General features: G+C 27.5%; 1 protein-coding gene across 2 annotated transcripts in view; it reads right to left on the bottom strand.

The window, feature by feature from the left end:
• The window catches only part of LOC145838158 (voltage-dependent L-type calcium channel subunit alpha-1D-like), a 57,234-nt gene that overhangs the window by 25,829 nt on the left and 15,059 nt on the right, over positions 1-16,346 (bottom strand). For both annotated transcript variants that reach the window (XM_082945710.1, XM_082945712.1), the window contains exons 2-7: positions 9,166-9,395; positions 7,530-7,690; positions 3,734-3,884; positions 3,073-3,212; positions 1,980-2,092; positions 438-614 (exon numbers count right to left, since the gene is read on the bottom strand). In XM_082945710.1, the coding sequence (XP_082801836.1) occupies positions 438-614; positions 1,980-2,092; positions 3,073-3,212; positions 3,734-3,884; positions 7,530-7,690; positions 9,166-9,395 (972 nt within the window). The remainder of the gene's footprint in view (positions 1-437; positions 615-1,979; positions 2,093-3,072; positions 3,213-3,733; positions 3,885-7,529; positions 7,691-9,165; positions 9,396-16,346) is intronic.

The following is a 16,346-nucleotide window of genomic DNA, read 5'->3' as shown; positions in this document are numbered from 1 at the left end:
ACTTGAAATTTTTTAAAAGTGAATAGAAGTAACCCAAATTAAACTTGAATTTAGGCAACTATCAATGTATTTGTGTGTCAATAAAATAAGTTATGCAACTATATACTCTGAAAAAAGATAAAATAGTGAAGTAGTTTTCCAGATTTAAAAAGTAGGAAAATAAATTAGTTACAGATGTTTTAAAGTAAATAAAAAACCGTTCGTTTTATTACTACGAAATAGTTAATTTGTAAAAAGGTTACTGTATTCTTTTTTTGTACATCACTAATATTATTTTATAAGTATAGTAAAACAATAATAAAGCACAATTAAAGTAAATATAAGATAGCACAATTTTGAAAGGTTCTAATTAGCAAATTCAAAACTTAAAAAAATAAGTTAAAGACAACATAAGCATATACTTTAGTGTCTAGAATGAGTGATCAGACGAAACTCACCGTAGTTTGAAAAGTTGCTGCCGACAGACTCGTTGACAATGCAGGTTCTGTCGAGCTTGCCCATGAAAAGTTCGAGGCCGATGACCGCGTATATGATGATGACAAACACCACCAGCATGGCAATGTGCAGCAGAGGCACCATGGCTCGCACTATCGCGTTCATCACCACTTGCAAGCCTTGAATTAATGAGTATTTTGTTATTACATGTAATCTTTGTACTCTACTGATGAGAATTGCTCGAATTATACTTAGTTTTATTGAAATTGTTTGTATAGTATATCTTATTGTATAATTAATGAGTTTGTTATTGTTAACTAAATAATGAAAATTTTGTGTTTTTAATATAAAACGTAGATAAAAGAAATCATCAAACGAACTAAGAACGTTAAGCCTAGCTTAGCAACGTATGCAATTTAAGCTGTATAAATGTAAGTAACTTTGTTTTATAAAACAGAACTTTGAAAAATAAAACGGTTTAAAGGTAAAGGAAAGCTAAGTTTTTGAAAAAAAAAGCTTTTTAATCTTTTATTTATTGACGTAAGTCTGAAAAATGTTTTTTATAAGAACTAAAAAATAAAAACTTGATAATCATTAAAAAGTTAAGTAAAAGAAATGATAGATTCTATATAAACATTTCTCAAAAAAACTACGTTTCTAAACAAAAATAGTTTTTATACGAAATTAAATTTAGATAAAAATTCAAAAAATTTTTTTTTAAAGTTTTTGGTTCAAATAAATAAAGCAACGTAGTTTTTTGATCATTAAACTAACTAATGCATGTACTAGAACAAAATATTTAAGGATTTAAAACTAATTGTACATATAAGTTTAGACTTGTATATAAAAATATACTTTTTATGCTTGTTTTGTGATATTTTTATTGCATACTTTAAAAAAATCTAGATCAAAACAACTAGGTTTATTGTACATAAATATTCAAGCATAGATAGTACTAATAATTAGAATTCAAGTTTCCTATGTTCTCCTGAAGGATGTAAACTATTAATACGTAAAATAATATTTACGACTGTTTATAATGTTAATATAATCATCGTTAACTCGAATAAATAGTTGTTAAAAGGTACTTTAATTTTTTTTCTTAAATGCAGCAAACCAGCAAATACATTTTTGAATGTTTGGTTTAGCTTTTTGCTAAACAGCTATCTTTCGACAGCAAATTTCACAGATATTTCATAACTATTGATTAAAAAAATGACCTATAAAAAATTCAAATGACAAAAAGGTTGAAAATAAACTATCAATAAATAAGATCAATTTAGTGTTTGAAAATAAAGCTAACTAATGCAGCAAGTAGTCGACGGTTAATTTTACGGTCAAATTATCAAAACTCGGTTTATTGAAGTTTGGATTGAGGCTAAATCGCTTAGCTCGCAGATGAAATAAAACGGTTGCGCCTAAAAATTAAACTGCGGGCCGCAAATTGCACCAAATCAAAGCTGCTTTGTAGTCGAACACTCGGGCCTGGCGCGTGATCAAGGCTCCGACGTGCTGCCAATGCAAATATCTTATTAACAGCTCACTTGGCACTCCCGAGATGAGGCGGAGGGGCCGGAGAACCCTGAAGGCCCTCAGCGCTCGAACCATGGAGGCGTTGGGGTCGATTTCGAACCTCTTGATGAGAAAGCTGACAATTCTGTTGAAAAAAAGTATAAGTTTAAAGAGCTTTGCAACGCTCAACGGCATGAATGGTATATTAGAGCTGAATTACTAGTAATTTAATTAGCATTTTGGAACAACTGCAGTCAGTTGAAGTCTGATGTGTTGACGCGTAGCTGCTTGGTAAATTACGGTTTTGCAGCATGTGAAAAGGCATTTATGAAAAGTATTTCAAATACTTGTTGGTAAACGGTGATTTCAAAAAACATTCATTGTGCAAATATTGGCTGGTAAAACTTGAGTTTTACCATTATGTATATTACAGGCTCAACCAGCGATAAATCAATTCAATTCTGCTGGTTAAAGCACGGTAAAGCAACATATCAGCTCTTAAAATAGAACTTACATAACACGGTGGCAGTTTGCGATACAGATCATTTTGCATGGCTGCCGTATACATGCTACTGTCGATGTTGGCTACTTTTCAATTTCTAACACTTGTAGATAGTTTAAAGATTTTCAGTAGGATAACTAACAAATAAGTTGTAGACAAACTGAGTATGAACTGGTTTGTTTAAACTTGTTTTGGTTTAATACCTTTTTTGTCTATTTGATTGTACAAGCTTGAACGTTAGTTGTCTAGTTTCTAATTTATTTAACTTTTTTTATACTTTTACATTCGGTTATCATTAAAACTTGTAAAATAAAAGTTTTAATTATAATTCTTTAACCAGTTGTACAACTTATTCTAATTCTTTTCGAGTTTACATAAGAAAAAGCACAAACTACTAGATCTTGAGTCGTATATAAAAAATATTCAAACTGCGTACAAAATATTAGGTTTTAAAGTAAATTTCATTTTCTCATTAAGTATTGCTTTAAATAATAAAAATAATTACAAAATTTCCTACACATTATGTTTGTACTTGAAATAAAGTTTTGGTAGTTTCCAATAACGACCATTTTGAACACAAATGCGAGTTGAACTTTTACCAATAAGAAACGCTCAATTCTCACCCGAACACGACAATGACGAAATCCAGCCGGTTCCAATGGTTCCTGAGGTAGGAGTTCTGGTGGATGACGAAACCGTAAGCTATTATCTTTATCACCGCCTCCAGCGTGAATATGGTCAGAAATCCGTACTCTATTTTTTCCTGCAAGGTAAAGATAAAGTTTACATTGTTTTTGAATTAATTACTTGATGCTACGAGGAGATCTAGATTAAGTTTGAACACAACGTTTGTAAGTCTAGACGAGATAAACTTGCAAAACAACATTGTAAGGAACAAGTAGCAAAAATGCGGATCGATAAACTGCTAATGCAGAAAATTATCTGCCAATTTAATGTTTAAGTTTTTTTTCTTGATTCAGTAGTAAAAAAAAAAGACTTAACGGCAATCGCTTTTTAAAGACGCTAAACAAGTTTTTGAAAAAATAAAACTTACTTTTCAATTATTTTTTTGTTAAGTTTTTTTATTGTTTACTTAGGCCGTAGATAAAATGTACATAAGTTTGTATTTAAAATGTTGTAGATTTATTATCATAACCATATTTTGTTTTAAGTAGTTTTTTGTACGGCTTACAGCTTACAAATGATTAAAGTTATCAGTTGTTTTGATAGTTAAGAAAGTATAAATTGAAAACATTTTATGGTAGTTTTCAATACAAAACTAACTAGTATTTCATTTTTACTGCTTTTTGTCGTGTTATGTACTGTAGTGTTGTTTGAAGACAACACATCTATTTTATCATCTTCTTTGGGCTGCCATAAAGCCAAGGCACAGCAGTTGGCAAATATCGTGGTTAAAATTATCACTTCGAATGGTCTGAAAGAATATTTAAGTTGCAAGTACTTTTGTATTTAAGCAACTCAAAAATTGAATTTCAGATTAAATAAGCATCTACCAAAAAAAGTAAATCCACACACAAAGATAATTTTGTGGTTTTATATGGTTAAGTGGTTGCACTTTTAAAAGTCTACACTAACAAGTAACAAATGTTATCAAACTAAGGTTATAAATAACTTTAAAAATCATGCTTTGAAAAAAAAACTTAAAGTGTATGCTAATTAACTAACTAGAAAAAAAAAATTAATTAAGATATCTAAGGTATCAATAGAATCTGATAATATTCTTATTTTAGTTACATGTTTAATAGCTCAATATATAGTTTATTAAACGATATAAAATACACTCAAAGTACTTGGTCCTAGGACCTGGTGCTCGAAAAAAACTTTCGGTTATCGAGTCGCACACCACGGACACCTTTTAACGTCTTGTTCAGGACAAGATAATTATATAGACAATATTTTACAAATTAAATAAGTTTTGGTACAAAATTTTAGTAAATGATGTAATTTCATTTATAGATTATAGAAAACAAAAAAACTTTTCAACACTTTATTATGGATCAGCTAATATGTAAAAACAGTGAAGATAAAAAAAACTAAGATATATAAAAATATTTTATCAATACTAAAATTCATACGTTTGTACTTCTTGTTTATTTAAATGATTTTAAGCAACAAGTTAACTGTGTTTAATAAAAACTTTAATAAGGTAGAAAATTTGTTTAGATGTTTCGTAATTTGCCAGACTTTAAGCACACGAATCGAACGTTAAGAAGCTTATACGAACAAATTCAACCTTTTAATTTGTGGATTTTGTGATTAAAAAGGTTTTAAAACGTCTTAATTAATCAAAACTGCTGTATTGCTTGTTTTAAAAACTTGAAGTGCATTTACAAACAATTTATTTAACTTTATGATATATGACACAAAAAGCAGTAAAACAAGTTATTAACCACATATTTTCGTTAAGCCAATTAACTTATAATACACGCTTACATTAAAGATTTCCTTTTAAAACTTTGTATAAAAATAAAATTGTCTTTTTGTTAGTTTTAAAATAGTCTAAGCTATTTATTCGAACACAAGTTAACTAAATATACATAATTTAAAAGATTTTTTATTTATAAAAAATATTAAATAAGAAACATTTTAAACCTTTGCTTAACATTATGATAGTCAATATTTATATATGATAGTCAATTTGTCTTGTCTTTCTAACAAAGTTTCTACATATAAATAAAACTTAAGCTACAGTACGAAAAAACCGAAGTCTAAGTAAAAAAAATACTTCTATTTGTGCTTAGTGTTGTAATGCTTTTTCAGTTATGTGTGATTTAATTTGTTTCTTGTAAGCATGATCAGTTATAAATAAAAGTATTACAAAAGAGAACAGCTTGATTAGTCTGCTTTTGAAAAGTTAATGCTCTTTATAAAGTCTTTCTTTTGAAGCTAAACAAACTTCAAACAATACAATAAATTGCTTTAATTGAAAGGCATTTTTATTTTCTTTATAATGATTTTAGTTCTGGTTAACGCTAAAATTAGAAGCATTCTAAGTTAACCATTAAGACTTAACTATTTACTGCAATAAAAAAGTTTAACTTGTGATCGAATGTATTTTTGTTTAATCTTGCTTTTTATTATTTGTAAGAAAACTATATAGTTTTTTTTGTAACATTTACTAGTTACTTTGCTTTTTACTAGCTAAGTAAATTTCTTTACAAATAACATTATACATAACACAACTAACAAATTTTAATGTGAAAACAAATCTCTTTCTCTATGCGACAATTTATAAAAAGCGGAAAAACTTAATTAACATTTAAATACCAAGTTCAGAGGCGATATACCAGCGTTGAAAAAAAAAAAAAATAATTTTTATATAACGTAATAATCTTGTTCGCTTTTTAGCAGTCTCAATTTAGCTTTTTAGAAAATTATAATAATTTAAATACCTAAATTACTAATAATAGAAACTTAAAGTTGGTATTAACACAATCATATGTAGCTATTTGCGTATAAAATATTCTACGTGCTTTAGTTGTTGCGGAGTAATACTTTTAGTATGTTTCAAAAAGTAGTTTTCAAAGTTTAAGTTTTTATAAAACTGATTATAAGAATTTTAAAACTTTATGTGTTTTTTTGTATTTTTTATCTAAACTTACATTATATGTATAAATCTTAAACTGCTTTTTGTAAAGCTAGGCATTTACTTGGTAACATAAATAGTTCTTTAACATGATTACAAAGATAAATAGTTTGAGAAAATAATTCTTACACTGAGCTTTTGCACAAATATTTACGGATTACTAAACAACCTAACCATGAAGAAATTCTTTAACATGTAAAAATGTGTTTAAAACTAGTTTGTAAAAAGTATTTTTTATAGCGTTTAAGTAATGTTTTTAAACAACACTAAAAGTTTTGTGGATAAAATTACCAAATAAAGTAAACTTAACTGTATTTTACAACAAAATAGTTAAATTCCCTGCTGTTTTATTAAAAATACTTTACGTAGTTATAGTGATATGCTTTATAGAAGTAATCAATATTAAAACTTTATCAATATGTATCTAATCTGCTATAAAATTATAATTTGTGAATGCTTTTGTAAACATTTTTTCAATTAAACATCTATAAAGTAATAAAATACCAACAAAAGCTTAGTTTTAATTATAAACAGCGTAAACTGCAACACTATAAACTTCATTTTTTGATTTTACAAAAAAATAAAAATATACTTTTTAATTCCGAACAATTCTAACGTTAATTAGCTCGTAAAAACTGATACAATTTTCAAATAATAAATCAAAATACGTAGTTTATCGATAACATTTAAAGTCATTTAACGTAGCTAATTCGACCACTTTTTATAAATTGATACTTAAGTAGTGTAAAAACTTCTTTAAAAGCTAATCATTTACACTATGGGAAAGCGTTAAACCACTAATTAAGTCTATACTATTAAAGTTAATTTTGTTTTGAGAGAAGAGAGTCAAAAAACTATAATAAAATAAACTTTTTTTTCACAGTCGTAATAAACAAAAGCTTTGTAAGCAACTTGAAAATATGATTTCAAAAAAAAATCAAAATTTACTTTAGTTTAGTGTATTTAATACCAATTGTGAACACTTATAAAACTAAATTTTACATCGATTTTTTAAAATATGAGATACAACTATGCAAAAAAAAACAGTTAAATTACTACTTAGTTTTAAAATTTGCTATAAAAGCTACTAATGAATTAATAGTAAATCGAAAAGGGTGGATATAAATTTATTTAAAACGTTTAACCTAATAATTATTTTTTATATAAAACATATTTAATCATAGTTTTAAGTATATATTTACAATATAAGTCTTTTTCATTCACTGCCTTTCTTTTTCCATACTTTGTACCACATTATTTGTCAAGAGTTGCAAAAACATTAAAAAAAAGGAATTATTGTTTTAGTGTAATTAATTGTGTAGCTAGAATTTATTTCAAGTCCGCGTTAACTAATTAATTTTTCTACCGTACGGCTTTAATGCCATGGAAATATACGCAACGAAACATTTATAGTGGTAATTAAAAAAAAAAAATAGAAATTGTACCACTTTAAGTTTAATAAAATGCAAAAACCTCCACTCAACGATAGAGAGGCAGGCCTTCCTGACGAAGCAGTTGGTGGGCAGACACATGAGGGCTGCGGAGTCGTACTTTTCCCCGTTGTCCTGTTCCTTCCGGTTGCCATGCAACGTGCCCCCGTTTTCCTGCTTCATTTTTCTGGCGGCTTCGATCACCTTTTGAATGGTTTTAATGAAAATTTTTTCGTTTGAAGAAAATAGAGGCTACTGTAAAAAGTACTACTGGTGTAATGATTTATTCACTGTACTTGTAATAGTTTGTTGTCGCTTAATTTCTGTTTAAAGTATAAAGATATAAATTTGTTTCAAATAATGGTTAGCTTTTTTGCTCCCTCTTAAAAACCGAGAGTAAGTAAAAATGAAACACCTCAAGATTTTTTTGGATTATGATAACGATAATTGTTTAAAAAAATCCAACAACTTTGTCCGGTTTATCTGCATTAGTAAGTCAATTACATAAATGAAAACTAATTTTTTAAATGTAAGAAACTAAAAAAATCTTGTCTTATGGATTTTGTTCATTTTGTTTGAAAATGATTGGAGTATACTTAAACAAAACATACTTATTGTATTTAGGAATTTATAATTAACGCAACTTTGTTATTAATATCAAAAGATCCTTTAACAAATTTATCTTTTGAAAAATATAATTATACTCAATGTTTCTTTAATTTTTTTTCTTGACTAAAATATTTAAGTTAGACCTGTGGAGGTTATAAACACAAGGTAACTAAACTTTCTTTTATAAAGAACACTAAAACTTATTTCTAACTAATCAATAAGCAGTAAGTAAGAACCAATGAAGTTTTAGTTACATCGTATATATTTTTTCATATTAAGTTTATACTGTTCAGATCACTGTTTTAAAACTAATCAGCGCTTTAATGCCTAAAAAAACACACAAAAAAAGTTTTTTAGCTTTTAATGGGTAAAAAAACTGTAACTTTGAAAAAAAGTGAAAAAAAATTCTGCATGACTTCTGATAAAAATTTCTGAAAAACCTTTTGTAAATATAACTGTGAAACCTAAAATTAGTTAAAATAGAGAAAACTTTTTTTAAGGTACCTAAGAGGAAATCGATTAAAAAAGTATTTTTTTGTTAAGTGTTACAAATTTTTCTCATGTATTATTATAAAAAGCTTTATAGTTATTTTAAAAGTTTATACCTCAGATAATTTTTTTACAAGACTTTTAAAATCCGAATTACAAATTGAAGATATACTGGTAAAGTCCCTAAGTTTTGGTTAAAAATACTAACGAGTCAAGTAAATACAATATTAAGTGTGTGATTAAAAAATTTTAAGTAGAAAAAAAAACAACGGAATAAAAACACTTAATTTAAAGTTGATGCTTTTGTTCTTTGTAAACTTTAAAACAGAAAATATTACAGCAATAAAACCTACAGAAGGAGTTCTAAACTCAAATTTGTTTTTGCATGTGCGACTGAGTAATACATTTTATTACAAACTTTATACTTCTATAAAACTGTGAACATTTTTTTTGCAAAAACAGTCTTTGGTACATTGAAGTTTTTTTACTGAAATTGTTAATAAGTATTATAATAAGTGTTTACAAAACAAAATGCAAAAAGAACATCTTTTTGGTATTAATTATCTTCACACCATACTCACCGTGGTCCAATCGACTTTGGCTTGCGCGGATTGCGGTCGTTGCGACAAGGGAGGCTTGGAGTTGGGAGACGAGGAGGTGTGCGGAGGGAGGGCTGACGAGGACCTCCTTGTCTGAGAGGGAGGAGGACTCTTGGTCGGTAGTCTGTTGTGATTGCGGGAGTTTCCCCGCGACGAAATTTGGTTGCTGGACTTGTTGTTGTGATTGTTCGTTGCTGGAACATGCTTTAGTTCTGTTTTGATTGAACGTGTTTGAATTGGTTAACTTTTAACAACTTTTATGTTCAGGAAGTTTAACTTATTTATTATTTAAAAAATTGTAAAATTTAAAGAATCAACTGTTAAGAAATTGTTAAAACGTTTTGTTTCTATGTTAAAATCATCACCTTGTCTACTTCGAAAATAAATAAGAATATCTGCCTTAAAGATCAAATAAAACTGTAAGAATTAGAAACAATCTCATAAAATACATGTAAGCGAGATGCTTGTTCTTGAGAAGCGAAGCTCTTTGCAAAGTGCTTTATAAATAAGTTATACTCGAAGCAAATCCGTTTTATAGGTTGCTATGAAATATTAAACAGCACCGTTTTAAATGTGTTTTCAGCCGCAATACACCTTGTAAGACGAAGCTTTTAATTTGATCTTTCAAAGCTGAAAAATCGATCCAATTTCAACTGTGATTTTGCCACCAACCTGACCTGAACTTTATGACGTTTTTTCGTGTCTACAAAGTTGTTTTGGCTTTGAAGAGAGTGTTTAGTTTTTATGTGAAAATATTCAGAAAAGTACTTTAACGTTGAGTTGCCAGTTTAGTAACAAAATAACGCAAATTAAATGCTTGTGAGTTTAATCAAAAGCAAAGTGTGTTTTAAAGAAACACAGTTTTTTAAATTTGTAATACTACTAAATTTTATTTACTAGTCTACTCAATCGGTTAAAATCTCAACATCAAATACAGTGTAGTTTGAGAAAATCCTAAAGCGAACAAAAATATATATAGCGACATTACACCGACTTAACATTGAAACGATAGTAAACAAAACGGCTGAGCGTTGAAAGAATATGAGCGAAGTTTTCAAAGAGTTATTAATCTTTCTCGTAGCTGCGTAGTCATGACAATGTGGCCATGACAACGAAGCTGCACCTCGTCGATATTTGGACCAAGTTCAAGGCAAGCGGCAGAAGATCCTGAAACTAAAAAGACGTTCAACACGAATTTGAAATTTTGTCTCAATTTTAAACTTGCTTTTTGTACTATGGCTGGTAAATTAGTTTGGTTTGTGTATAGTGGTAAACCTCAATGCAGATTTTTTTAAACTTTTTTTTTAAGTACAAAACCTAATTGTTAAGGTTTTTTTTTGTCGTCCTATTTTTAATAAAACTAAAAATAATTTGAACTTGTAAATTTTAAGCTCGACACAAAGTGCCATACGTTGTTGAATATTAAAGTTGAAACAAATTAGAAGTATAAGAACTAATAAATCTAAACAAGCTTTGCTTAATAATTCTAATTCAATGAACATCTGCTGGACATTTTAAGAGCTTCATACAACTTATTGCAATATAAAGATGCAAGTACTATGTAATTAAATCTTGTTTAAAGTTAAAATGTTTATCAATCGTTTAAAATTGATAAAAATATAAAAAACAAAACTTTAAGTAACTAAAACTTAAATTAGAATATTATGTGAAAAAGTATTAAAATGTTGTGTAAAAACATTTTTTCATCTTGTTTAAAGACATATATTTTTAATCTAAAAGCTAGAAGACACTTTAATTTTCTTAAAAATGAAAAACATTTAAGTTAAATTGGCATTAAGAAATTTCTATTGACAATTTCATGGTTCAACTATAGTAATTGCTTTTTATACACTTCGACCGTTCAAACTCGAAAATTATAAAAAAATTGTTCAACAATTATCTAAACATTTTCTTGTTTAGAATGAATTATGTAAAAATTTTTTTTTTTCAAATTCTTAAAGTGTAAATATTTGTCCTAAGGCTGTGTATGAATTATTGAAATAATAAAATTTAACTTAAGCAGACCACAATACACATTCGACAAATTTTAAATTCTTCCATTTAAATTGCTTATTAAAAGGATGACCGATGAAACGATATTTTTTTTCATATTTGTTGTTTAAAACAATGTTTTTATTCTTAGTTCATGAATATTAAATTTTAAGTTTTGTGTTTACTGTTTTTAACTTTTCGTTCTTTTCATACTTCTGTTATGTGTTTTTGTAATTTCAGTTTATCTAAAACACTTATTTTTAAAATAAATAGGTTTAATACAGCTTTTACTTAAAATAGATTAAACAAAATAGTCTATACTAACTTTTTTGCTTATAAATTAAAATATTAATATAAATTACATAAACTAAAAAAATATTTAACGTTTGTTAGTTGTTTAAAAGAAGTAAATCTTTTGTAAAAGTCAATATAAAACTGACTTTAAAGCATAATTAATAGTTGTAATTTGCACTTTAATTTAGAGCTTGTTTATTTTTTTTAACTTCCTTAGTTTTGTAAAGAGATATAAAAATAAACCATGATAAATGCTTAAAAAATACTCTATGTAAGTCTAGTATGTAAATTCACTTAATAAGTTTTCTATGGCAAAGTTATAACTTCAAAACAAGATTAAGCTGTACATCAGCATCCAAGTCGCCTAACTGCTAAGCTTTCAAACCACTAAGAACTTTTTGTTACCCAAAGGGAAAGCTTTCACCATCTAACTCACGATCGACCCGAACGAAAAGGGACTTTTCGGTTCGCGGGCAAAATACTCTTACAGTTGACCTTGACCAACGAAGCGAATCGAGTTGATCCCTGCCTTTCAAGCGCTGCCAATTTGGCTCCGCGGCAAACTCCACCTACCCGCTGCGCGCCTTTTCTTCTCACTCGTCATCTGCGAGCGCCTCTGCTTTTGTTTCTTCTTTTGCTTGCCGCTGCTGGCCAGAAATCGATTTGTCTGCTGCTGGACCTCTCTGCTCCTCTGCTTTCGTTGCTGCATCGACAGCTGCTCCTTCTGCAAGGGCCGCTTCAACTTATCAATTTGCTGCTTGACACACAACTTTCAACGACTTGAATCAACACACTGTGCTGCAAACTTCCGTGCTTGCAAGCTTTTCGGTGGTTGCAGTTTTTTCGAATTCGCTTGATTCTAAAACGCTTGCGAACTTACTTTGATTCAAGAAACTTGAGAAAATAAAGTTGTGCACCAGCGTAGAAACTAAACAAATTTAAAGTAATATGTTTAAATACCCTTTTATAGCATTTTTTTATCAGTGCAACGTTTTTCAAATTAAATTAAATAAAAACAATAGAAGCTGAATCTGATGATGTTATTATTATCCGAAACCATGAAGACAAAAACGAACAAATGCTTGTCAAAGGCTAATAAAAATAATTTATTAACATACATTATATTTATATATTAACATGTATAATGTAAACCTTTTAAATTAAATTTATTAGTAAAGTTAAGTTTTTATTCACAATAGTATTTTATTTTGAAAAAGTTAATCTAACATTTGGATTCCTTTTGTAATTTGATACATTTAAAATAGGCTGTTTATTATAAAAAGCTTAAAAATTCAAACTTCTAAAACTCGTTCTAGCACTACTAACTTTAATCTAAATATTATAAAGGTGTTATTAGTTACTTTATTACAATGTCATCAAAAAATAAATATTTTTGTATAATTAATTAAAACATATTATCTCGTCGTTAAATTTAGAAAATACTATTAAAAACTTCAAAAATGTTTTATGCTATAATTAAAATATAATACGAAATATTGCTTTCAGTGTTTTCTAGAACGAGCACTTTTTACACTAAGTTAAGAGAATGTTGTATAGGAATATCATAATTATATGTTTTTATAAAGTTACTTAATTTATACATAAAATTTTACACAAACAAAATACCTTTAATACATCATCTACTTTAAAAGTTTGTTACATTTAGTTACAAATTTATCATTAAAAAAAAATTCTAATGAAACATGTTAAAATATTTTCACGAAGTTTTAATAAAATTAGTCAAACTTGACAAATGTTAAAAAAATTCTTTAGATTGAAAAATGATTGTGAACTACTGATAGAAATTCATAAACTTAAAAATTAGAGCATACAAATTGTCTTAGTACAACTTTGTTTTAAAATAATTAATACTAAAAGTTATAGAAAAGATAAAATATATAAAATACAAAAAAAAGTTCTTACTATATACTCACAATTAAACAGTAACTAGTACACTATTTATGAAAAAAGTATATGGACATTAAGTGTAAAATAATTTATAACCAAACTAAAAATAAAGAAATTTACTTAAAAGGTGAATAATGTAAAATTGATATTCAACGCTTTAAAAACTTAATAAAAATACTTAAAAAACATTTACGACAACAATTTTACTACTGGATTCTTTTAACGACGTAAAGTCGTATAAAATACTCAACAATAAGCTCATAAACAACGCAAACGACATCAATGTAGTTTTTTATAGGCCAGCTCAAGTAATTGGCATTTCGCTGCCATTCCGGACAGAGGAAAGTACGATGCGAGTGTGACGATGTGTTACGTCACGACAACAATGAAACGTGTCATCGTATTACGTCATCAATGCACACTTCGTCGCGCGCGTACAAGCAATAGAGGGGTCAATTAGACCTCATGAAAATTCGATTTAATGACTCAAGGGTTAACAAGCAAGCTGTGACAGCTCTGAGTAATTTGTGCAAATTTAACAGCTCGTTAAAAGTCATCAAACTTTAAAGTTGTTAAGCTCTTGGCATAAACAGAGTGGTGTTTGTTTGGTGCTTTTCAATAAACTAACTGCGGTTTAAATAGCTTAAAACTCCCAATGAAGTACAAAATTTTCAAGTAAATAAACATCAAACTAGTTTGTTATGAACGTAAAGTAAAAATATTATTAGGCTTAAAATAATTACAAAGTAATAAGCTAATGTACTTTGTATATTTAAAATGTTTGCCTAGAATATCCGCATTTATCGTTCTTGTGTTTCGATTAAATTTATTAGAAAAAACATTCTACTAATTACAATGAAAACAAATTTATATTAAACTGTCAATGCTTCAAATAATTAATTGACATAAAACGATTAAGTTTAATAACTAAAATTAAATTTGTTATAACTGTTCCCTCAGATATAACTATACATTGTTATACAAGATTATTATAAACAGGTTAAAACTTAGATTAAAAAAAATAGTTATAGAACACTTGCTTTTTCAAAATTTAAATTTAACAAATACTCAGTTTTTAGTTACTCCAAATGTAGTACTTTTGATATGATAACGTTAAAAATTAAAGAAAACTTTTCATACAAGGAAACACCGGAAAATATCTTTATGTTTTAGATAAAGGCCGTTTAGCAATGTAAAATTTCATCATTTCTCGTTAATAGCAAACAGAAATATATTGATTATTACGTCACAGTGAAAGGAACAGTCTAACAACACGCGTCGTCGTAACAAAATATTTCCATGTTGCACATTTGCACTCACAAAACGCCGCTATTATTTCAATTTTTCTTTTATATTAAATGTTGAACTTCCAAATTGAATTGTAAACAGATAAATCAAATGTTCCAATTAAATAGCAGTTGCTCAGCACAAGCTTAAGGTTTTTTTGAAGTTTACATAGCATGTTGGGAATGAAATTGTTGAAAATTTTTAGAAGTTAAAAAGATCAAAAAAAATTTCACATTAAACAGTTTAATCAAATAACCTTTTAAAATTAAATATCGATATCAAAAAATATCTAAATAGCTAAGAAAGAAAACCAATGTTTAATCAAAAAGATCAGTTTTGTATAAGAGTTTTCTATAAAATTCAAGAAAACTATGTTTTTTTATACCATGTGTATAATGTATATTAAACAACAATTCATAAGAAAACATAACTTAATTTACGTTTTGTTTATTTGTATGAATGATTTACCTAGTTATAATAGTAATTTGTAAATACGTAAGCTTGAATAAATAAAATAATAAAAAAGAACATTTAAAAATAAATTATAAATTATAAAATTTTGCTTATATCTATAGTCTTAAATATATACAAATATTTTTTTAACTGTTAACTGTTAGTATTATTTTAGCAATCTAAAAATTAATGACTTTTAAAAAAAGTTAAAGTAACTTTTTGGCTTTATTAACTATTGACCCATGAGTTCACTATGAATAATGCTGCATAATAAATTTTCTTTAACAAAATAAAAACCTGCATGCTGCAGAAGACAAAACGCTCAGTTTGAAAGTGCGACCGATGACAGCTTATGATTATGACGTCACAATTAAAGCTCGTTGCAGAGTGACGAGCAGTTTGACGGGCTGGCAATGAGTGGGGGTGCAAGTAGTGAGCAAATCCAAGAATTAACCTCGGTTTTACGACAATGCCTCGGTGTTACGATCAACAAAAGCCAGGTATCAACAACGGTTTGTTGCAAATTTATATAAGCTTATTTAGCAGCTGTCAAATGTTTATATGAGTTTTAGTCGCTTTTCACTTGTTTTATGTATTAAATAAAATCAATTATAGTACCGTTTAGTTTTGTTATTTGAACTTTTGGGCATACATTTTTAGTTAAAATTCATGAAAAATGTCATCTTGTTTATATCGAAAAATTAATCTCACCTTTTAAATTATACTTTCACAATTTGAGAATTCTACATTTAGATTTTCTACACAAACTATTTTGTGTTTTTTCCAAATACTCAATGTTTCTTTTAAGTTTTAACATTTAATTTTGGTTGATCATACCTCATTTATTTGATTGCAATTAAAAAAAAACACGAGCAAACATATACTTAAATAGTTATAGTTAAGAATTTTTCATTTTACTACGAATGTTGTTTTGGGATTTATAACACTTTAAAATCTAAGCAACTTTTTGAATATCCGAGAATTTAAAACTATAACTATTTACAACAAAATTTTGTAATGTAAATAATATAAATCTTAGGACGTTTTCATGGGTTGATTTTTTCAAAACAGTTTTACGAAAGTTTAAAGATTTACAAATAATCGTATAAACTTTACATTAGAACAGTAAAAAGGTAAATTTACTTTTTTTAGGTTATTGTTGCTTGAACAATAGTTAAAATTTTGATATTTACTCAGATTAAACAAATTTTTGTTGTATAATTGGAAGT

This window comes from Thalia democratica, chromosome 6 (genome assembly GCF_965202585.1).
Source record: "Thalia democratica chromosome 6, ktThaDemo2.hap1.1, whole genome shotgun sequence".
In the NCBI taxonomy this organism is placed as follows: domain Eukaryota; kingdom Metazoa; phylum Chordata; class Thaliacea; order Salpida; family Salpidae; genus Thalia; species Thalia democratica.
The sequence above is the reverse complement of the archived record's forward strand: the minus strand, read 5'-3'. Positions and strand labels throughout refer to the sequence as shown.